This window comes from Triplophysa dalaica, chromosome 12, assembly GCF_015846415.1.
Source record: "Triplophysa dalaica isolate WHDGS20190420 chromosome 12, ASM1584641v1, whole genome shotgun sequence".
Classification (NCBI taxonomy): domain Eukaryota; kingdom Metazoa; phylum Chordata; class Actinopteri; order Cypriniformes; family Nemacheilidae; genus Triplophysa; species Triplophysa dalaica.
Window position 1 is genome coordinate 3,353,427 of NC_079553.1, and position 23,098 is coordinate 3,376,524.

Sequence of the window (23,098 nt, forward strand, 5' to 3'; positions counted from 1 at the left end):
AAATATTGTTAGTATGTCATAGAAACAAAACAAAAAGAATCCTTTTACAGAAACACATATAAATAGTAAATTTAGAAGAACTGAAAATGGTCTTTGAAATGGTCTCCCACTGTTTTCTGCAACTGTGTTTGTTTAGAAACAGAAAAGAGCTAAAACAATGAAAAGTAAATCATATTTCTGTTATTGTTTTGCATCGAGATTGCTAAAGGCACTAAATGTGCTACATGATGGCTTTGGTATTGCAGATTGTTCCTATTCTGGAAAATACTGACAAATAGCATTTGTGATTACCACACACTGTTCTTCTAAATGATAACCTGCAGAGAACACAATACACACTTCGGCTCACATCACTGAGGCCAACTCTGAAATACAAAAATCTAGACAAATCTGCTGTTGTCATTTATAATCTAATGTTGAATCAGTGATCACAGCTATTTTTCAGCTGTCTTGTGTCACACATTTCAACTTTAGTCTTTGTCTAAAGGTCACAGTAAACCATCTTGTCGCTCATTCATCATACCTTTTCAACGACTTTTATGTAGTTGTGTGCATTTACTCTTAATCACAATATAAATCAGAAAAAAGTACAATTACTGTGCAAGATAAAAAAAAAGCAATTTACTTTGATCACTGTCAATGGCTGCTGAAGAAAATTTCCTTTTCCAAAACAACAAGGGTGCCAGAGGTCCAAAGATTCAGGCAACAACTATCATTATTTTTGACCTGCATGGCATTACAATAAACAGTATGTATGATGATTATAATGGATATCAAATAATGACTGCAGACTTTGTTCCGAGCTGACGCTGTTTTCCTCAATGGACCCCGAAGGTCAAGCACATACAGAGACCATTATAGCTGGCCAGCAGAAATTTAAACGCTGTGAGCATCTGTTGTTACAGATGGCTTTTTAAATTTGCTTTGATGAAGAGAATGGACCATTAACTTTATAAGATCTGTTCAGTTACAGTTACAATGTGCACTTCCAGACCACATGACAAAAAATCTTAAAACACTCAAACTGCAATTAAAGCTTAAATGGCTCTAACTGCAATAAGATCCACCTGTACGTTGTAAGTGACCAGATGCTGAGCCAGACCACTAACAGATTGAAGTCTGATTGAGCCTTTTAGATCGAGAGACAGATGCTGCTATCAGACCATCTGATGACAAGATTTTGCCAAACAGTAATTCAGGTGTAAATGAACGGAACATCTTCTGTACTATTAAGACAAACATAAGTAATTTCTGGCAAACTAAAATCCCCATTCAAAGGTTCACAAGTTAAAATTGTAGCTAAATCATCCTAAAGAATGATGGGGATAAAAAAAGTAAAATTGTGTCTTCCTCTGACTGTGAATTTGATTTAGATGTCTAGTTACAATGCTTGAAGAGTGTCCAAGGTCAACTCAAGGTCTGCTTTAACTCCCACATAGAGTGACTTTAAACAAAGAATACATGAAGAGTTTGGTGCTAAAACGAGACAACTCCGTTCAGAAATCATGTTTTTTATTATGTAACCATATTTTTATTTTACTCTGGTAGTTGTATTTTTCAGTTATTAGTGCTTGAATCAAAACAAACTAACTGCAGTTTGATTGATATTAATTAGAATGGACAATAAAAAAACATAATTTTTGAAAAATGTTAAAAACAATTAGTTATCTCATTTTGGAACCAAAATTTATTTGACCTGTTTTTCCAGTTTTCATTTTCTCCAAAAACATTTGTTTAATTTGTGTGAAATACTGTTAGCAGTGCACAGAATGAAACAAAAGGGATAATTTCAGCTCGACACATTTAATTATAAACAGTAAATTAAAGTAATTCAAGAAATGTTTGAAACGGTCTCCTAATTTTTTTCCGCATCTGTGTTTATATGCAAATGAGTTTAGGTGGCTTTATCTTTGTATTACCAATTGATATTATCCTCAGATTAATCATTCAGACCTCATCAAGGCTTTACATCTGAAATAGATATGATTTAAGTTGTGTCTCATACCGTGTAGACAATAGGATTCATTAATACTAAACAGATGAAGTATTTGTTATCGATGTCTATGCTAATTAAGGTGTAGATAGTTACATTATGTAAAGCTCAAATGTTTTGTGTTAGATAGATCATTCTGGTCTGTCCAAGTAGGGATGCGTGATAAGACGGCGGGTTTGATTAATTATCATTACTGCGAGGGACAGAAGAAGCCACGAATGCTATTAGCATCTAATCAGTTTCAGGCTCTTATCATAAGTAGAACTGATGAATTCAGGCCAGTGGGAGATCCAGCGTCAATCTGCTTTTCAGCTTTTCTCTTATTTGAATGTAAAATTGTTCAAAGTAAATTGAAGCATTCATCATTATTTTTTGTAACCCATGCCAACCAATCTAAAATCTGCCCGATTGTGCGTTTCAGACGTTGACTAAGTGGTTTCATTGTTTTATTTTGTCCAAGAATAACAGATTGTCTGTTGTAAACATTCTTTTCAGAATTGCAGTTTACAAGGCCACAATGCATGTCAAAATGTGCTCAAAATGTGTCAGCGTTCGGTTCTTCCATTTATAGTAGTTAGGCATAAGAGGCATGTTTTATGTAAACTGAATTTCTTTGAGAAACATTTTCATGTGTTACGATGACTCAACCGACCGAAGGATCTTGCTTTGTTAAACCTGTAACAGAAAACAAGCAAAAAAACATGTATGTGGATGATACTTGTAGGCTATACGTGTTACTTTGTTTAATGAGCCTGGTTTTTCAAGAATAAACCTGTGTGGGAGTAAATATTGACACATTTCTGATTGACTGTGGATTGAGCCTTACTAATCGATAGGTGAGGAACAGAAAGGTTGGGAAACCCTGTATTAGATCATGGGTGACCGGTGCAGATTGATGAGATCTGAATTACTAGCCTTCTGCCCACGTATTGGCACGGCTCTTCTGGCAACCATCAACACTGAGACTGAGAAATCTGTCTATCACCTCTCACTTCAATCCAGATTTGATCCCACAGACTATCACAGTAGGGGTGAGATACTGTTGTAGGAACATACTCATTTCTGCTTCACAAAGCTTTGAAGAACTATTTTGCATCTTTAAGGGTGATTCACGAAAGTTCCTTATTTTAAATGCAGACACGCGGCAGCAGCACGCAAATAGGTAGCGACTTTTGAGAGTGCTGCGTGCACGCTCGGCTCACGTTTTCCGTGCGGTTTTAGACACTAAATGTGAAAAGACAGAATGGGCTATGTTATGTATATGTATTATTATACCTGCAATATGGCACAGCTCAAATAAAACTGCATAATGTAAGTATTAAAGACAGTTTTGTTTTTGGAAAATGATTACATTTCCCCAGAAGATACTTTAAAGCCACAGAAATGTAAACAATAACAGAACATTGATTTGCAAATATGATGAACCGCTATGAAACAATGTTTATAAATATTTATGGCATGTAAATATCTTTGTCATGCAGAGCACAATTAAATCCATTCACACACCTGCGCACTGCCATGAGAATAGTTCAATGAAGTTTCAAGGCCAAAAACCTTGTGTTCAACACAATACTGTAATCCTTAATGCATTTTATAAGATGAATTGTAGGAGTAAGAAATGACATTCGAGCATCAAAGCAAGCTATAATGCAGCAACACTAAAATGGTAGAAAAAAAACAAATCAACAGGAGCTCACAACTACAATTTTCCCTTTTCCGAACAGAAGTGAAAACAAAGACTTGAAAGATCAATGCAACAAAACATCTGTACAGTATGTGAACTAGAGCAAGACTGCACTGTCCTGCTGTGTCTAGCTACAGGGTTTTCACAAAATCTTTTTCTTTTTAGATTGAAGTCCATCTTCTGGTAGAAATGAAAAAAAAACTTGTAACCAACAACAGCCTAGTGCTTTATATTGTTTGTGCCCGTCTGCAAAACACAATGGCTGTATTTTAGTCATACTACCACAAACGTCCTTTCACATGTGATGAAAGCCCCTCTCCAAATGTATTTTGACATTGCCGTAATGTGTTTTGTGTCAGGAAGAGTTAGGGATGAATGATCCCATTTGCAATGACCCAGCAAATATGCTCTTGTCTGTCTGGCAACCCAAGATCTGGATAACTGCTAAAGTCACACAATTTCCTTCAAGTGCTCAGTCAAAATACTTAAAGCGCTTTATAAGAGATAGTTCACATCATTTATTTACACTCAAGTCATTCAAAACCTGTATACGAGTCATTCCTCTGCAATACACAAAAGAAGATATTTTGAGAAATGTCTCTGTGGATTTATGTCCATACAATGGAAGTCAATGGGCGCCAGTGTGATTTGGTTTGGTTTTTGGTTTGTGTTCTGCAAAAAAGAAGTTATGGTTTGGAATGACGTGGGTGAGCAAATGATGGAGGATTTTTTATTTTGGGGTGAAACGTGTTTAATCTAGTTTAAACGCGTACTTATCCACTTGGGGTGATTGTGAACTTTTAAACTCTTGACAGTTTATACCAAAAACGTGTTTTATATATAAAAACAGTTTATATTCAAAAACGTAATGACGGGAGACTCTATGTCGATACAGATTGTCTTAAACTGGTTTTACACGCTACAACATACACCCATTACATACATCTCTGATATGCGCATAAATGACATCAGTTAACAATGTTTTCAATCCCATCTATGTATTATTGTTGGATGTTGTCTGTTTTGTAAACCTGCTTAAGACGTTCTAAATATATGTTTATTAGTTTATGTTAATCATTCAGGAAGAATGTGGACAAGAACAACAAGTTTGCATCTTAAGGTTTATTTCTCTGGTTTCATATTTCAGCCATATACATATTCAAACAGATATACTCACCTACTGATTCATCTCTCCATTCCAAACCATGTAAACCGAGCCATGGGCAGACGCCATTTTTGTTTGTCCCGTTCCGTTAGAAGGCGCTACCCAACTGTTAGTCAATATTATTTTCATTTGAATTATTGTGGTTGACTTACAGAATTATCTGAATATATTTGCATATTATGATTTTTCATTTGTATGTATGGCAATGTAAAGTATTTTGCGTTTATTTTGCTAACTCATTTACCTGACACGATGGTTTAGCCCATGGGAGGGTCTAGAGCTATTTAAATGGCTCCTAGTACCTTTCTTCGAGGGGGGGAAGAAAGGGAGCGTTTGCTGATGCTGGAAAGAGTCAGAACTCGTTGAGTGAGTTAAGCTCGTATAATGAGACATTGCTGTAAGGTTTGGGGCCAATTTGATGGTTTAGACACTTATATGTCTAATTTTTTTAATGGTTATTTTACTATTTGTATATGGACTTGTAAATACACCTGTTGCGCATCGGGATTCTACTGGCACTTGTAAATAAACCACCTCATATTAGGGTTTTTCTTGCCTCCACAACCCCAGAGTTTAGCCATCCAACTTCCTGCAAAGGCTTAACTTTTGACTGTAACTAATTTCCTACAGCATGTATTTATTTGTGGCATCAGATGCATATCTGGGAAGCATTTGCATAGATAGGACTCCGCTAATCCGTTTTTAATATTTTATCAGGATGAGTGGGTAGTAAAATCCATCTTGCACTTTCTAAAGTCACGATGGCTTAGGTCTAATGGAACACATTAGATGTTTGATAGAATGAGTCTTAGCCCTTTGATATCTTTGAAAAATCCAAGAGGGCCTAATGGATTGTCTCAGTAAAATGTAGTTGTCATGGGAACAGCTGACAAACTTCATCCTCAGCCAGGGAGCTTCGGCTCTAAAGCTCTGATTGGTGCCATGTGCCAAAGGGATTTTTTGGCAAATTTGTCATAGTTTTTTATTTATATATATATATTTGAAAACGGTCAAATAAGAGGATTGTTGTTTTGTTTTTTACACTTCAGGTTTCTCAGGCATTAGTTTGTCACAAATGATTAGTCAAAGGGAACTAATGTAGGCTGATTTTGCTTTTGCATAACAGCAGGATTTCACTACACAGATTTCCTAACTGTGACAGCTTAACATAATTGTTGACCGCACTCCTCAGCTCATTTGAAAGCTGCATGTTTAGGTACTTGAGAGATGCAAAGGGTGAAAAACTGATTGTCAACAGAGTAATGTAAGTTTGTTCTTGTTTCTATCTTACACCTTGATCTCATTTGATTGTGTACCTTCTGGTACCTACACTACAGCCCAAGACACTGTACGTACACCAAAGCTATAATACGGCTTCACTCGAGCTCAGAGCATCAAAATGACTGTGGAGCTCTCGTACCTGCAGGGCATCCAATTATCTGCGGGAGCCCGGGAGAAATAACTTCTGCTTTCAGCAAAGCTGCACAAACCAAGCGGGAATAGTTACCCAATAGCATTTATTTTCTCCCACAGGAAATGTTGTCAGGAGCAAAGCATCCATTAACAGCCTTTAATTCTGTTCCCTTGTAATGCGTGGGCAGGTTGATTAACGGAGTAATGAAACATGAGCAAAGATTCCGTGCTAACAGGGATGATTTCACACAGACTCGTACTCCTCTTGTTTCAAACACTGTGCATGGAGGACCAGGGTACTTATTAAACCCAAATATAGTGACAGGGGCGTCATTAGCTCGGCTCGGATTGCGTCACTAGGAAATACCCTGAATAATGAAACGCGTGGTGGACTTTGACATACAGTACCAATAACACACATTTCCCAAAAGCGTCAAAACAAATTGATCTACTCGAGCCTCAAGACCAATAGATTCCTTTCTGTCAAGGTACAAAAACAATTTAATTTCTATTACAAGATAAGAGCGGGAGTGACAGTGTGAGTTATATTTTAAAATAGCCTCCAATAAAACAGTAGCCTGAATTTGTGTTATTTATACACTTTATGGACTAAAGGAATCAAAAGGAATCCCACTTCTAATCAACATGTTTCTCGAAACATATGTTAATGCTAAACTATGCAATACCATATTAAACAAATATAGGTTTTGTCGGACTTTATTGGTTCAGAAATGATCGTAACATCAATAAGTGCGTTTACATGCACAGTCTTATGCCGATTATGCTTAATAAGCTGATAAATGTGAGGTCATGTAAATGTTTGCCGGCTTGAGGCGGCCGAACGTGAAGCCTCTCTTGCCTGGATGGTTGGATAGATGGGAGGCTTCGTGCTCGGTTTTTAAAATTTAGGTTATTTAAGACCAGTCATCTTTTTTGATTGCACTTATGCTTCTGTTGTACTTATGCTGTCCCAATTGCTTCCATCGCTTACCCCACCTGTAAGTCGCTTTGGATAAAAGCATCTGCTAAATGACTAAATGTAAATGTAATGTTTAAAACGGGATTCTTTTATCGGGGAAAGCTAGATAGGCTTAAGCAAAACCCGATCGGAAGAGGTCGTTTTTTGCCCGTTACTCCGATTTTGCGCTGCGTGTTAAGGCCTTTAGCGGTCTTCTCTCAGTTTTTTTATGTGCGCATGTATAAAGCGCATTAGTAAAAGTCCCAACCGGACGTAATAGCTAAATAACGTATAAAAGTCCGCTCTCGAATCATGCCGCTGATGTAGAAACGTCAAAATGAAGGACTATTGTTGCATATGCAGGTACTGCGGACACGAGATATAAAAAATACAACTTCTGACCGTTTTCCCGCTGCATTTTTAATTACTAAAAAGACTATCCACGATGACGTCACTACATGATAGAAACCCGTCAACTTCCATGTAAAAGCGGCTTTCTGTGTAGCCGGTTTATTACTGTCAGTGTTGGGTGTATCTAGTTACTAAGTAATTAGTTACTGTAATTTAATTACTTTTCCCTTGAAAAGTAAAGTAAGGGATTACTCATATGTTTTCTGTAATTTAAATAGTTACTTTTGATGTAATTAAACTAAATACTTTGTTAAATATATGCGTGTGCAATAGCGTAATTGTCTTACTTTAAAATCTGTGCTTTAATGTATAATTCTCACATTTGTAATACTTTGGTCAGTTAATAATATTATTTGAATTAATTCCATAAACCGTTTCATGTATATTCTTGATTCACTTAACTAATCAAGGTTGATGTAGGATATAGAAAGTAATTAGTAATGAGTAACTAAATACTTTTTGGACAGAGTAATTTGGACAGTAATCTAATTACACTATTGAATATGTAATGAGTAATTAGTAATTAATTACTTTTTCAGAGTAATTTACCCAACACTGATTACTGTGCATGTAAACACGTGAAAGCGGGTTTCTTTTTAAGCTGATTTTTGATAGATATACGTTTATTTTGTTGATGTTAACGCACTCATTGATGGGTTACGGTGATGGATGTTTGGCTCAAAAATTTTCAGATGGATTCACAGATCTGGGCTTTTTTACATTTACATTTACATTTAGTCATTTGGCAGACGCTTTTATCCAAAGCGACTTACAGTGCACTTATTACAGGGACAATCCCCCTGGAGCAACATGGAGTAAAGTGTCTTGCTCAAGGACACACTGGTGGTGGCTGCTGGGATCGAACCAGCAACCTTTGATTTACCAGTTCAGTGGTTTAACCCACTAGACCACCATCTTCAGACATGGTGAGACATGGTTTTTGCAGACCAGTTATGTTCTTCAACACTAGACTGAATCAAGCATTTTTTCTTAAACCTTACTTTGTACACAGGGATGGACACTGTCATGTTGGCATAGAAAAGGGACCTTTTCTGACTGTTGCTATGAAATTAGAAGCACACAGTTCTCTAGTATATGAAGATTTATTGTAGCGTTGGGATTTCTTCTCATGGAAATTACCAAAGCAGTCAAACCTGTTGATTACTTTTGCCCATAAAGTGTATTTAATTTATGACAACTAAATCACAATAAAGTCGACAGTGTAAGCAAGAAGGGGAGCACATTAATCCAGCAGTAGCATATGGTGGCGTGTCCTTTTTCATTTTGGGGGGTTTAGAGAACTCTACATGAGTGAGTGTAATTGGAGTTGTCAATGGTGCTGCACTAAAAGTGCTTTTGGCTGTGATGTAACCTTCCCATCGAAAGCTGACCCAAGACCCGTGATGATCAATATTGTAGAACAACATTCTGAAACACTTTTGCCTCTTGAAACATTATTGAAAAACGTGCAATTTCAATGCCCAACTTTCGTCTGGGAGCTGATTATTTCTTCATGGACATACAGACCTTCTCCTCACTTTCATACTCAAGCCCTTAAGGCAAAGGCGTCGCTTACGTTAAAACAATCATTTGAAAACTATGTACACCGGACTACGGGTGCATGAAGGGACAACATCTCACGCTTTTTGTTTTTATCTGCGTTTTGGATTTGTATGACGTTGAGGCAGTTCTTCTGACATATTCATTTTATCCCTGATAATATATAAACATTCAATCAAAATAACATGCTAAAGTAAAAATGATCAATAAATAGCATATGCTGGTTCAGTAGGTTTTGAAGCGTGGTAGCTGGTTGTGCTGGTTTAAGATGGTCCTTAGCTGGTCTAAGAGGGTCCTAAACTAGCTTAGGACCAGTTTAAACCAGCAAATGACCAGTTTAGGACCAGCTCAAACCAGCACAAACCAGTAACCATGGTTCAAAACCTGCCTAACCAGCATTTGCTGTTTTTTTCAACAGTGTAATAAAAATATGTGCTAATGTATTTAGGCTTTTTATTTTTAATAAAAATTGATAACCCAATCAGGCATAAAACTTTAAGAAATATTAATTGTCAATCTAAGTTTTATTAATCTCAGGCATTATTATACCATTTATGCTAGTAATAAATGTTTTACTGTTCAATAGTTAAATGTTTAATGTTTTGGACTACACTGCATAGTAGTGACTAATACAATTTAAATTAAATATAGTTAAACAGTCAATTCATGTTTAAGGGCATACTGATATGTAGTATTTACATTTGAGTATATCTCCATTCATACAGAAATGAGATTCAGTGCTGTATTATATGGGTCATTCTAGAATTGCAGGTACATTTCAAATAGAAAAAGAAGACAAAAAATGAATTTTTTTATGTTTAACTTTGAATTGAACATTTTCAATAAGATTTTATTAAATTATTCTGAAAATTAAAGTACGAACAGAAAAATCTGTCAACTCTGTTGTAGACAAACTGGGTCAAATATATACAGATGACAATAACAGAGTTGACATTTCCCACCATTTTGTGCTTTAGCTCAAGATGCTAACCTCAAACCAGATACCACATGGCATGTCTAAAATTGAAATTTATGTATTTTCATCATATTATTGTTTTTAAAAAAAGTGAACAAGAGATTCACTGAAATATCACAATAACAGATTTGACAAACAATTAATCTACTACTGGTGTATCCTAAACATTTTGTACAAATTATTGAGAGAGGAATAATGACATACCTCAGTACCTTCCAGATTTTCCCGCCAGAGGAAGTGACATCACTTGGAGCATGCTTTTTCTATCAGCGCTTTAAAGTTAACAGAGCTGACCAGAACGTAGGGCAGACACAAAATGTACTTTTTTACCACCATGCACTGTGCTGTTTTTTACCTTTTCTGTGTTTTTCACTTTTTCTTTTTTTCTCCTGTTGTACAGCTGCTTTGGAACAATGCACATTGTGAAAAGCACTATAAAAATAAAATTGTATTTAATTATGATTGTAAAATGTTAGCCTTTTGCACAATACTAGCCAGAAGATTAATTCTGTTAAAATGGAAATTGTCAATTGATTAGAGACATCTTAAATTGGAAAAAATCCGATTCAAGGTTCCAGAAATTGCATGCAATCTGGCAACCCTTTTGTGAAACATGAAATAAACAGACCTTGAAAAAGTTATACTTTTTTAATTATTAAAATTACAAATAATACAGAAAAAAAAAATATGCAACCGTTTACATAAATTAGTAGAGTAATAAAACAAAAAATATTACAATTAGACTTAATTATTTCATGATAATTGAAGATGAATGTATGATTCAGGAGGCATAGACAGTCAAAAATAGGTATTTTTATATTTTCAAGACAAACTGTTTACACATATTAACATTCATTTAGTGATGTTAGTGATATAATTTGTGTAATTATTCAAAACGGTTTCAATATTTTTTTTTTTTAAATAATAAAATGTTTATCTAGGAGAAGCAAAATGTACCCCAGATTCTAGAATGACCCATATATCAATATAAAAATTTACTTGATACAAAGCGTGAAAGTGGAAAAGGGCAGAGATTCTGTGCTCTACGCTCCTGCTTAAAGCAATAGTTCACCCCAAAATAAAAATGATATTATCAAACAGACATCTGGTTATGCAATTCAAGGTAGTACATCAACTTCATTGGTGGAAGGTTATAGGTTACCTAAATTCCGAGACCCTATTTGTGATAGATGTAGGCAGGCTCCTGCGAGCCTTCTACATATGTTCTGGACTTGGGCAAGTTTATATAACTTCTGGAATTTGTACACTTTGTGAAATAATAGGTTTGCCCATAGACCCATGTCCTCTCATTGCTATATTTGGCGCGACAGCACTGAGTAGTTAATATTGTACAGATAAGACCTAAACAGTTTCAACAAATGAAATGTCCTAAATAACAACTAATAAATTCTCTCTATTCTTCATAAACATTCACTCTGTAACTTTTACTGAGTCGCTGAATGCAGCTGTGACACATCAGAGGAGATCTGGCCCTCCCGGCGAGACTGGTTTCTCCCGAGGTTATTTCTCCATTTATTAATCTCTGGAGTTTGGGTTCCTCACCACAGGGCAGTGTGAGCTTGCTCACCGTGAGAATGCATATTTCTGAAATATTATTTACTAGAATGATCTGACTTGCTCTATAAACACCATGCACTGTGCTGTTTTTGACCTTTTCTGTGTTTTTCACTTTTTCTTTTTTTCTCCTGTTGTACAGCTGCTTTGGAACAATGCACATTGTGAAAAGCACTATAAAAATAAAATTGTATTTAATTATGATTGTAAAATGTTAGCCTTTTGCACAATACTAGCCAGAAGATTAATTCTGTTAAAATGGAAATTGTCAATTGATTAGAGAGATTATGCAACATTTTAAATTGGAAAAAATCTGATTCAAGGTTCCAGAAATTGTATGCAATCTGGCAACCCTTTTGTGAAACATGAAATAAACAGACCTTGAAAAAGTTACTTTTAATCGCCCTTTGAATCTTTTTAAGCCTATATGACATCTGTAGATATTTTAAAGAATGTTGGTAAACAAAAAACGTTACTTCTATTGCATGAACAGAAAACCAATGCAAGTCAATGGGGACCAACGGTTTTCTGTTACCAACATTCTTCAAAATATCTTTTTTTGTGTTCTGTAGAAGAAAGAAAGTCATAGAAGTTTGAAATTACATGAGGGTCAGTAAATGATGGCACAATTTTCATTTAGGGGTAATCTAGTTCCATACAAAAACTAAAAACACAAAATATAGTCAATATCACATATATTTTAATCATTAATAGTCTTTGCAGTATTTCTCTACATCATTCCATGTATCATCATGAATTGAAAAATGTTTTGTATGGTTTCACTAGTGATCTGCTACATATGTCAGAGAAAAATGAGAAATTCTGTTATGTTTCTTTCCTGTTCTCAACCTCTGACCCCAGGGTTTCAAAATTCTGTGCAATAAACTGACTAATCAGTTTGAGTAATTGAAGTAAAAAACTGAAACGGGAAATAAACTCTGGCATTTCATAAAAGCGTATAAAAAAGTGAAGAATTTACATTTTCAAGGTAATTAACCATTATTTGCATTATGAATATAAAGCACCTTTGCTACCTTTGTCGTGAACCTCTGTAAGAGTTATATAATTAATTTACATATTATAAATTCAGGGTCATTTTATGGTAGAATCAAATATATAACTTATTTATATTAAAAAGCCGAGAAATCCATTGGCATCATTGATGTTTGGGTTCTGGTCAAAAGTTAGCAGAACTAGAAAGAAATATTAAAAGACATTTGTTACTTGCATTGTTGAACTGCATTTAAACTCATTGCAGATAAGATTGTCTTTATAAAAACAAACTATAAAGTGGATTATTCTGACCTTCCAGCGATTACCACATTCGTTGCATAACACAAAGGTGGTCATCGGTTCATCAGCGCTACGGGTCTGCACCTGTTAAAGCCAAAAACATTCCTCAGAAACCAATGAATGAAAAGAAAAATCTACATTCTAATGTAAAAATGTAAAGAAAATAATACACTGATACTAAATACATTTGATTGACGCACCTGATTATAGGTACAGTTTCTCTTCTTGCACTTGCCGCACTGCAGCAGGTCAGTGGAGGTTCCACCAGTCTTGGCCATCTGATGTTCTCGGATGGCCTCTTGGGTCAACACGTTTCTCAGCTGCTTCAGTTCATCACTGGCCATCTCCTACAACAGCGAACACATAGCGCTTCATACAGTATTTCATTTGAAAGCCTAATTATTTCAACCCTCATAATAGTAGAATCTCGAGAAACTAAGAGTATCCTGTCAAGAAGCCAGGAGAGCTTTTGCTAAACAACACTCCCATCGTTTAATTTCCTCTCATTTATGCATGTTTAAAGAGGTTCAAAATTACCCCCTGTCATCTAAACGGCACTGTGCGCCTTTGCTCTGTACCTCAGCAGTCATGCTTGCTATGCGGCTCAGCTCGATGGCTCCAGCCAAGACGTTTTTACGCAGATTGGGATTCTTGGGATCCTTTAGGTTGCTCATTCTGCTGCGGATTCTGTTTTTATATTTCATGTCTGTGGCTTTTATCTCCTGGTAGATATGTGGGAGGAGAGTTAAAGAGATTTCCGACTTACTTTAAAGAGGATTCATCACATAGAGTGAAATTCGCAAAGTATGACAATGTGAGTTTTGAAGGAAGGATATGATCCTCGATTTCTGCCGCCATGGTCTCACAGTTTGCTCCGAAGTCCTTGTAGTCATCTGTGAGGACAGGACAGAATCATTTGGTTTAATATACTGTAAGCATCATTACAAAATGCAGTACGTTCACTATATCTGCTGTATGTGTGGGTGTCGAGTGTTAGTCGTTGCTCTTTTGCGCACCATCTGTACGCAGAGCGGCGGCCAGCATTTCAATGCATTTGTCTCTGATGGAAACCCCGGTCTGCAGACGCGGTGACAGGGGACCTGCCCCAGAGCTGAATGATGGGGACAGGGGGCTTGTGGGGGTCGTGGGGGTATCCGGTTTACCCTTGCTGTTTAGGAAAAACAAAAAGCTATGAGCAACTGGCAACCCGGTTTTTGTTTACCGGTCCTCCGGGAGGTTACCAGTCTGGCTGGTCACATTTAGGGGTTTATTACAACTGATATAGAAGCAGCGTTTTTACAGCATATGTGAGACTTTTTATGATCACAGTGAGAACATTATGATGCCGCTGGCAAGAAACTCCCCGAAGAAAAACAAAACCATATGGCGTATCGGTGGCAGCTTAATGAGTCAACGGTAAATATAGTTCTTGCCTTTCACCAGATTTCTTGGCCTGAGGTGAACTGCCAGACTTTGAGCTAGTGGAGTCTCTCCTAGGAAAGATCAGAGTTTAGAGCAAACATTTCCTCATGGGCATCGAAACATTGGGTACATTAAAACTCTGCTTGAAAGGATCAGTAGGTTACATTACTAATGACTTTAATATGAGACCCTACCTCTCTAATTTAGGTTCACTTAACTGCCGTTTCAAAGCATGATGGGTCGACTTGGAGTCAGTAGAGTCCTTACTGCGATTAAAAGAGCCAAAAAATTCACAAGTGTGAGAAATGACAAATATCACATTAATTGTTCAGATAAGCATTTTTGTTTAGAAGTGCGAGCACCTGTCTCTCCGTCCGTCCAGGCTTTGCTTTCTGGGAAGCTGCTTTTTGGAATCTGTAGAATCTTTTCTAAAGGAAAGAGGGAAAAGATGACAATCTGTATTGATTCAATGGATGCGAGAGAACCATATATTTAGCCATAACCACGATCCTTAAAACTCCAAAGACAAATAAGAATAATGCATTAAGCTGCTGCTGCTGCCCTCTGCCTTCCTTCTGTTGCAAAACACATCTATCCTAACCTCTCCATCTTGATCTTCACAGAAGCCTTTTCGAGTGGCTTACTGTCTCTTGGATCTTTTCTGTAAAAGAAGCATCGTCTTATTATGGGATGCAAACTCTGTTTTTGTGGCTCGACTGATAGAACATTGCATTAGATCACAGGTTCAATTTCTAGGGAACAAACCGCACATACTGAAAAACTGAAAGCCGGATGCATTGCAAGTTGCTTTGAATAAAAGCGTATCCCAAATGCATAAATGCACACAATAATCATTCTCACAAGGCATGAAATCATTTCCCGAATGTAATTAAGTTATTGATGCATCGATGCTTTTATGCTTCAAGCAATTTACAGAGCATTAGGGTTCTACATTTAATCAATCCACGCTTTCAATCGAATCCATGCTCTTCGAGGAACACATCTTAAATCCCTTTTTCAACCATGGGGTTGTTCGCAACGCTACAGGTACAAGCAGGGTGAGATGTATTTTAGCAATTGTCCAAACACACAAATTTCACTTCAGTCAAGCAAGCATCTCATGCATTTCAGACCTGTCTTTCTCATTATGCTCAGACGACCGCCGCTTCAACTCTGTGTCTTTTCTATAACAAAACAATTTCAGTCGTTGAGATTATTCAATAAGTAATTAAAGCGAAACAACGCACAGGCACAGCAGCTTTTGTGTCAATTTGTCTTCCAGTTCATCAGACCCTGACCTGTCTTTCTCTTTGTCTTTCTTCATGTCTAATGAGGGGCGTTTTACAGGGGGCTGAAGATGCAGAGGAACAGGAGGGAGAGGAGCATTGGGATCCGCCGTTTCTTTTCTAAGCACAGGAAGTCACTGGTTATTTATGAGCAGAAACCCCCGTTTTACATTCGCATGTGTATTTTGGTGTCAACTCACAGATATACAAGGCCATATGTTATCATATACTAAAAAGTAAAAAGTGTGCCTGAAAGTAAAGTGAACACAGATTGTTAGATAACTAAAACAACACGCCAAGCCCTAACCTCTCTTTCTTCAGCTCTTGTTTCTGAGGAGGATGAAGGTGGAAGGGTAATGGAGGAAGAGGGGCATTCGGATCAGGAGATTTTTTCATCCTAGGCACAAATTTAACATTTAAATGTGCCGCTCCAAAAAGAACAACAAAATAGGAGCACTTATGGTCATGCTGGTTTATCTATACAGCCGGCGGAAAAATAAGGAAAACAATGCAAATGTTCATTTAATTAGCATTTCAGGATGTAATGTGGCCATTCAAGTCAAATGTCTGTTAAATTTCAACAAAATCAAACCTGAGGAGTGACAAAGTCATCCAACAGCAATGTGAAAGACTGACAGCATGACAAGCACCCATACACACTGTGATAAAATCTTTTCCTAAATACGTCTAGAAAAGTATAGAAAATGACTGTTGCATTGCTTAAAAGTGATTATGAACTTGTTTTCTTTGCAGTATTTGAGGTCTGAAAAATACAGGGCATCTTTTCTGTTATTTTGACCTGTTTCTCCAGTTTTCATTTTCTGCAAATACATGCAAATAGAAGCAATATCTTATTAAACATTTGGTAGAAATATTGTTAGTTCACAGAATGAAACAAAAACATGTACCTATCTTAAAAACTGATTTTGAAACGGATTCTTGTTTTTTCACAGCTGTACATTTATAACCTTTACACACACTATTGCAAAGTTATACAAAAACATTAAAATAAGTGCTCATTTCCTTCCACCACAAAAGATCCTGCTAACCGACAGCATTCTGACCTTTCCTTTGGCGGCTCTACAGATGGACGTTTGAGAGGAGGAGAATGATGATGAGACAGAGAGTGATGAAGAGCAGAAGGGACAGTTTCGGTTGCATCTTTCCTGTGGACATAAATATACGGTGGTGACTCCCAATCACCTTTGTGCAGCTCTAAATATTAACTACCGTTGCTAAATAAATCCTTTTTATTTACTAAAAGGTTTGCATAGATGTTTGCTACATGTGATTCATTTTGAAATCTTGTTGACTGTATTGTCTATTTTTTTAGCAGATGCTTCAGGATAATCTACACGAGATAATAAAATAATAAACCTCAAATCAATAATTCACGCACATGATTTTATTCATTTGCTAAGCAGCTGTATAATAAGCAGGATAATGGACATCAAGTCTTTCATTATGACAAAACATTTTGCGATAATTACTGTCTGGCCGTACATTATCCCTGACATGTTCTCGTTAGTGCGTCCCCTGACCTCTCTTTCTGCATCTCTGATGAACGCTTAGGGATGGGATTAGGAGGAGGTTGAAGATGAGCAGGATGATGAAGAGGATCAGGAACATCTCTCCTGCATAAAGATAAGCCAGTCTCACTGATCACCGGGTTGCTAATTTGACAATGAGAAATCAACATCTATTAAATTGAAAGGATGTAGCTGCTGCTAACCTCTCTTTCTTTCCATTTGTGATGGGATGTTTAGTTAGATGCGATTGAGGAGGAGGAGGAGGAGTAGAATGTAAAGAGCCCACAGGATTTTTTCTGCACAAGAAATGCAAACATCCACAACCAGCATTTATAACTCCAGATCTACACACGCCTGTGGACATATCAACTGTCTGACATCTAAATCTGGTTTAGCGCACAGATAATCAATGGATTACATTAATAATAAATTACACTAGATTACACTTACACCTCAAGTCAATAGGAGATGGTTTTCGCATCCCATTTTAGTTTCGTGATGTGACGCATTTCAGAGCGTAACCAAACATAAATGTAAGGCAGTACTTGATTTTATCAATTGTAAACGATTGATTGAATTGTTAAAAGTCGGTTTTCCAAATCAGAATGGAACCAGACACGAATTTAAATCCACAAGCAACACCCATTGATTAAAACATAAGTGGCTTTGGTGACATCAGTGGAAGAGAGCGTTTGTTTCAGAGGTGGAGCAAGAAATTACATTTTGATGGTTTTAATAAAACGAAACCCAAAACTATCTTGGGAAAATATTTATGTCAAGCATTCAAAATAACAAGCAGTCTGACCTCTCTTTCTTTACGTCTGTGGATGAGCGTCTTAAAGGAGGGTGAAAATTGAGAGAAGCAGGAGGGAAAAAATCAACAGGAGCATCTTTCCTAAACAAAAGTGAAAGTTTAACAAGTAGTTGAACCAATGGTGTACTAGAAAAAGGACAGTGGTTTTATGAAAAAGGAAACACAATGATGTTACAGGTTATGAAAAGGCGAGTCATTTTGTTGTACCATTGAAACTATTTTGGCTCATTCACAACATGTGATGATAACCCAGGTTTTATAAGGCAACCGATATGACTGAGCTGTTCTCATGCATACACTTCTATCAATGAAAACTGATGAATGCATCTTTAAAACATGCAAAAAGGAATTTGAAAACCATCCATGCAAACTGCCTTGTTAATCGAATATTTAGATGCAATATAAAACAATGTCTTTCACATAATCAGAAAGGTTAAAAAAGTCTTTCACCCCAATTACACATTTCTTGAGTGCACCTTCCTGATCACATTCACATCAAAACAGCACGTGACTCAACCAAATGCAAGTCCTAACCTCTCCCTCTTCACTTCCCCAGCTGGAAGACTCTTAGGGGGCGGAGTCGAACGCAGCAAAGGGGAGGGGCCTAGGTCACTGTTCCATGTATCTTTCCTAAACAAAATATAAAAACTTCCTCAATCTAACTGCACAGTTTTAAGGGGCAAGAGATCTTAACCAGCAGGGAGGTGTCTCACCTCTCAGGTTCTTTTTTATTGTTACAAGACTGTTTTTCTTTTTTGTGACCGGTTTCCTGTTTTTCTTTTCGCAGCTGGGCATCTCGTTTCTCTCTTTGTTTGTCTTCGAGTTTCTTATTAGAGGTTAAGTCGAGTTTAATTTCTGTTGTCGACCTTTGTGGACTGACGAGAAAAACAGGTTACACCTCATAATGTAAACCACAAGTCTTTGCTTACATTGCCGGTTGCACATCTTAATATTTGTATAAAATAATCGGCCTCCGTCTTATCTGCTTCCCGAAGCCTTCAATTTCACTTTTTATGGCTGACCTGGTTATCAAAAAATATACCTTAACTCGCTCTCAGCAGACGTCCTGTTGGGTGACCCTGGCTGCTTGGTGGAATTACCATTTTTCACTTCATTTGGTTTTTCAGACTTCTGGTTTTGAGCGGATTCTGGTTTTCAAAAGGGGAATTAAAGCGTCAGCAACTTCTGGGTTGTTGTCAATGATCTTATCTGTTCAATCTCATAGATCTTGTTTTATTTCCAATCAGCCATTTATTAATGTAATAAGCATTGTAAATTAAATTGATACTTCACCCAAAAACGAAAATTCTGTCATCATTTACTCACTTTCGATCCAAATTTGAATACATTTCTTTGTTCTGATTAAAACAGAAAAAAGACATTTGGAAGAATGCTTATAACCAGACAGATTTTGCCCCCCATTGACTACTATAGTAGGAAAAAATACAGTGTTTGTCAAAAGTGCCCAAGAGCTGTTCTTCAAAATGTCAAAAAAAATGGAGACAATGGGTGGGACAATCTGTTTGGTTATAAGCATTCTAACAAATATCTTTCTCAGTGTTCATCAGAACAAAGAAATGTATACAGATTTGGAACAACTTGACGTTGAGCAAATGACGACACGATTTTCTTTTTTGGGCGAAGCATCCCTTTAAGAGTAATAATAAACACAGATGTCTGTCTGGCAAACAACGACAGGCAAAGTAGGTCACTTATGTTTGTTGAAGTTTTATTGTGACAGGTTTTATTTAATCGGAGGAAATGGAATGGTTAAAAAGTATAAAAGCATTTTAAAACAAAATTAATGTTTTAGTCTCAATTCTCAATTGGATCTTGAAAAGAAAACAAAATCAGTCTCACCTAAAAGCTTCTTCCAGTTTTTGATAAGAACCTTTGCTAGGTTGACCACATCTTCATCTGTGCAATGTTTTCTTATTCCATTAACAGACATCCCAATTCTTGTATCCTGTTAACAAGTAAACATCTTAATTTAGTCAAAACTATATATAGTGTACTTACCACTTACAGAGTCGTTGTAGCCATTTGTCTGGTAAAGAGTTGTTCCACCTCTGAAATAGGGCTGGGACTATATATCGTATCATTTTTATGCTCAGTTTCTCAATGAATTACGGTTAATTCAACCTCATCCGAAAGCCAGTGGGCGCCACAGAAGAAGATCGATTTACACACGTAGTTCCAGGAAATGCCAAGCTGTGTCCAAAATGACATATTATACACTTTGCATTTAAACTATGCACAATGCACTCAACCATCCAAATTATGAATTTCAGAAGAGTAGTTTCTTCCCAAATGGAATACTAAACGTTTTTTTACTAACCGCACTATATCAGTTTCCCAGAAGAGCGCAAACGACATGAAACGACAGTGTGTGCATATGGTTTATTGCACTACCTATGCTGGATGTTTGGCAGCTTTTCTCCTAGAACGGAAAATGAATACAGTGTGTCAATAAAATGGATCTAGCAGACGTACCTGAAGTAGCTTCAGCGTCATGTTGAAACTTTTCAATTCCTTTAGAAGATCTAGAGCCCCATCCTACACAGGTAAGACATATTAGTAATGAACTTAAAACATAATTTAATATTTCAGTAACATTTTTTGTTATTTGACTTAAATGTTACTCCTGATATTAGACCCCTTTTGACGGGAAGACATGCCATTAAACGTTTGAAAGAATTTTGTAGACAAAAATATATGAGTTGTGCTTTCTCGGTTTCCTTACTTATTTTTACTTTATTAAACGTTTTTGCATCTTTTTAGTTTTTCTGTGACTTAAATGACTCAAGGAAAAGAGTGCAGAATACATGGGAACTTCAAAGTTGTGATACCAAGACACCAAGAGAGAATTGTCAACACAACATATACACATTCTCTTTGAATATAGTAAAATAGTTTTGATGTGAACTTTTAAATATAGCACGCATTGCTTTTGACATGCATCCTTGCATTATAATGCATTACTCTCAGAGGCAGGTGCAGTGCCCATGCGCGCATTCCGAGAAAAAAACAGTCACGCCTCCGCGACCTTCTGCCATTTACTACTAGGAAACACACACTTGTTTAAAAACCCCAAAACACGTACACACAACCTTTCATCAATCCCTGTATTCACAAATACGAACGTCCGTCTGCGATCGTATCTGTCACGCATCAATCACGCGCAATCGTCAACCTCACACCTGTTCTGTCACATACACGCGTCTCTGACGTCCCATTACAAACACTACACGCACTTTTGCGAAATTAAACGCGCCTTCGTGTGACTTAAAGCTGAATTAAAAGCGCGCAAGTAAGACGCAAAACTCTAAATAAGTTATCCACAAGCAGCACGTGCGAAGTCCGCGCGCGACAACAAAAACAATGAAGCTTGGCGTCAAAATAAGGACCTCACCATGTTATTTCTAGACACCATCTTGTCTAGCTTTTTAGCAATCCGCAACAGGTCCTCCTCTCGTGTCATCGTGTAAGCATTAATTACTATAAAATACTAAAAAAACAGGTACGTTCGTGAGAGGTTATTTCATTAATACGTAATAAGTAAGCGAAATGTACGAAGTTTTGTTCCCACGCGTAAGTTGCTCCTGCACGGTCGGTTGAGCAGAGGGGGGCGGGACCTTCAAAACAGTCGGAGGTGTCAATCAATCCCGATTTATAACGACTCCTAAATATAGACGTTAACAGAGGGCGACAAAAGTTTAGAGTGAATTTTAAGAGCGTTGAATCGTGCTCGTTTTAGTGGGACATTTGGAGTAGACGTACTAAATTATGCACGAGCTCCTCGTGTTTGGTTTCGATCCAATTCCGTGCAGTGTTGATCATAAATTCGGGTGTTTCGTTTGCATTTTAATTGCAACTTATTAGTTACTTAAAAGTACTCGAAAAGTCAAAGCACATGTGTGGAAAATACGTTTTGAGCCGTGGGACTGCGTGATACTCAGCTGTTGTTACATCACTTGACCGGCAGATGTCAGCACTGTGTTAGATATCAATATTTTCTGGCGTATGTGTGGAGATGTGGTGGGCTACTTGAAAATCGTCATCACGTTATTTTGATAAAAAAACGTTATTTATTTGTTTTTAGATTTCTTTAATAAAGAAAACTAATAAAATGCTGATATGTAAACCATATGATGTAAACTGAGCTGACAGGGTGGGTGGAGCAGGTAGATGGGTCGTTGCATGTGGAAATACTTTATAACAATGACAACCACGTTTGAGGGCAAAGGTTTTTGTTAATAACAACTTATATTTAGGACATTTTATTGTAAAATAGAACCGAGAAACTTTTACAGTAATGCACTAGAATGGAAGTCAGCTTCTCGGTTCCCCTTTACAGACAGAGGAATGAGTCAAAGTCATTTTCGTGGTAAACGACAGAATGCCACGAATGCTTTCCATAGACATTGAGTTGTAAATTAAACAGAATTTTTAAACAGATTAACAGTTGACACTATTCGTCTTTATAGTTGGTCCTACTTGGCAACTGCATGTGTGTTAGAGAGCCACATTTACAGAGAACTTTAAAGGAACGAGCAAGATTTTAACCGTTTCGGATGACCTCGGATGACCCCGGACCTTAACTGTCAGTAAAGACGTGAAAAAATTGCACCCTTGCAGTGAGAGCGACGTTTCACGACCTGCAATTTGGTACCCGAATATTTGTAATACTTTTCTACATCACTTCCTCTCGTCGCAAGCCTGTTATTCTCATCGTCCCTTGACGGCTTCACCCTAAATACCCTCAGTTCATGGTTACATAAATTATATAAAATTATCGACATACGTTGAAAATGTGCAGGTTTCTGGGAAGCAGATCTATCATTACCCTCTGCGAGCACCCCACATCAGTGAGCGACTGAAACCAGTTCTCAACGGCAGCGAGGCGAACTTGCCTGGTTTTCAAACCACAAGGAAAAGAGAGAGAGAGAGGAAAAAAGAAGAGACTTGAGAAATGGTTTTCCTTTTGATGACCTCCCGCTTCAATTTTACAACAAAATA

General features: G+C 37.0%; 1 protein-coding gene and 1 long non-coding RNA gene across 9 annotated transcripts; one reads left to right on the forward strand and one right to left on the reverse strand.

Annotated features, from left to right (window-relative positions):
* Nucleotides 1-6,692: 6,692 nt before the first annotated feature.
* LOC130433029 (uncharacterized) lies at nt 6,693-9,280 on the forward strand. Its single transcript, XR_008908526.1, has 3 exons — nt 6,693-6,743; nt 8,414-8,550; nt 8,637-9,280. It is a non-coding gene; the product is annotated as an uncharacterized LOC130433029 (long non-coding RNA).
* Nucleotides 9,281-12,413: 3,133 nt separating this feature from the next.
* Nucleotides 12,414-22,042, reverse strand: tcea3 (transcription elongation factor A (SII), 3). Of its 8 annotated transcripts, none has more exons than XM_056762667.1 (23): nt 21,492-22,040; nt 20,573-20,635; nt 19,940-20,045; nt 19,122-19,227; nt 18,793-18,954; nt 18,614-18,709; nt 18,071-18,160; nt 17,469-17,561; nt 17,278-17,394; nt 16,801-16,902; nt 16,044-16,133; nt 15,749-15,856; nt 15,584-15,634; nt 15,052-15,111; nt 14,813-14,878; nt 14,645-14,716; nt 14,462-14,521; nt 14,045-14,196; nt 13,860-13,921; nt 13,607-13,756; nt 13,229-13,375; nt 13,041-13,112; nt 12,414-12,928 (listed from the first exon to the last, which is right to left on the reverse strand). In XM_056762667.1, exons 1-23 carry the CDS (start codon nt 21,558-21,560, stop codon nt 12,920-12,922), a joined length of 2,103 nt encoding a protein of 700 aa, XP_056618645.1. In that variant the 5' UTR covers nt 21,561-22,040; the 3' UTR covers nt 12,414-12,919. The 8 variants fall into 8 exon arrangements, with proteins under 8 accessions (XP_056618645.1, XP_056618646.1, XP_056618647.1 ...); XM_056762668.1 differs by having other exon boundaries at nt 17,278-17,370; nt 21,492-22,038; XM_056762669.1 differs by lacking the exon at nt 15,584-15,634 and having other exon boundaries at nt 21,492-22,039.
* Nucleotides 22,043-23,098: the final 1,056 nt, after the last annotated feature.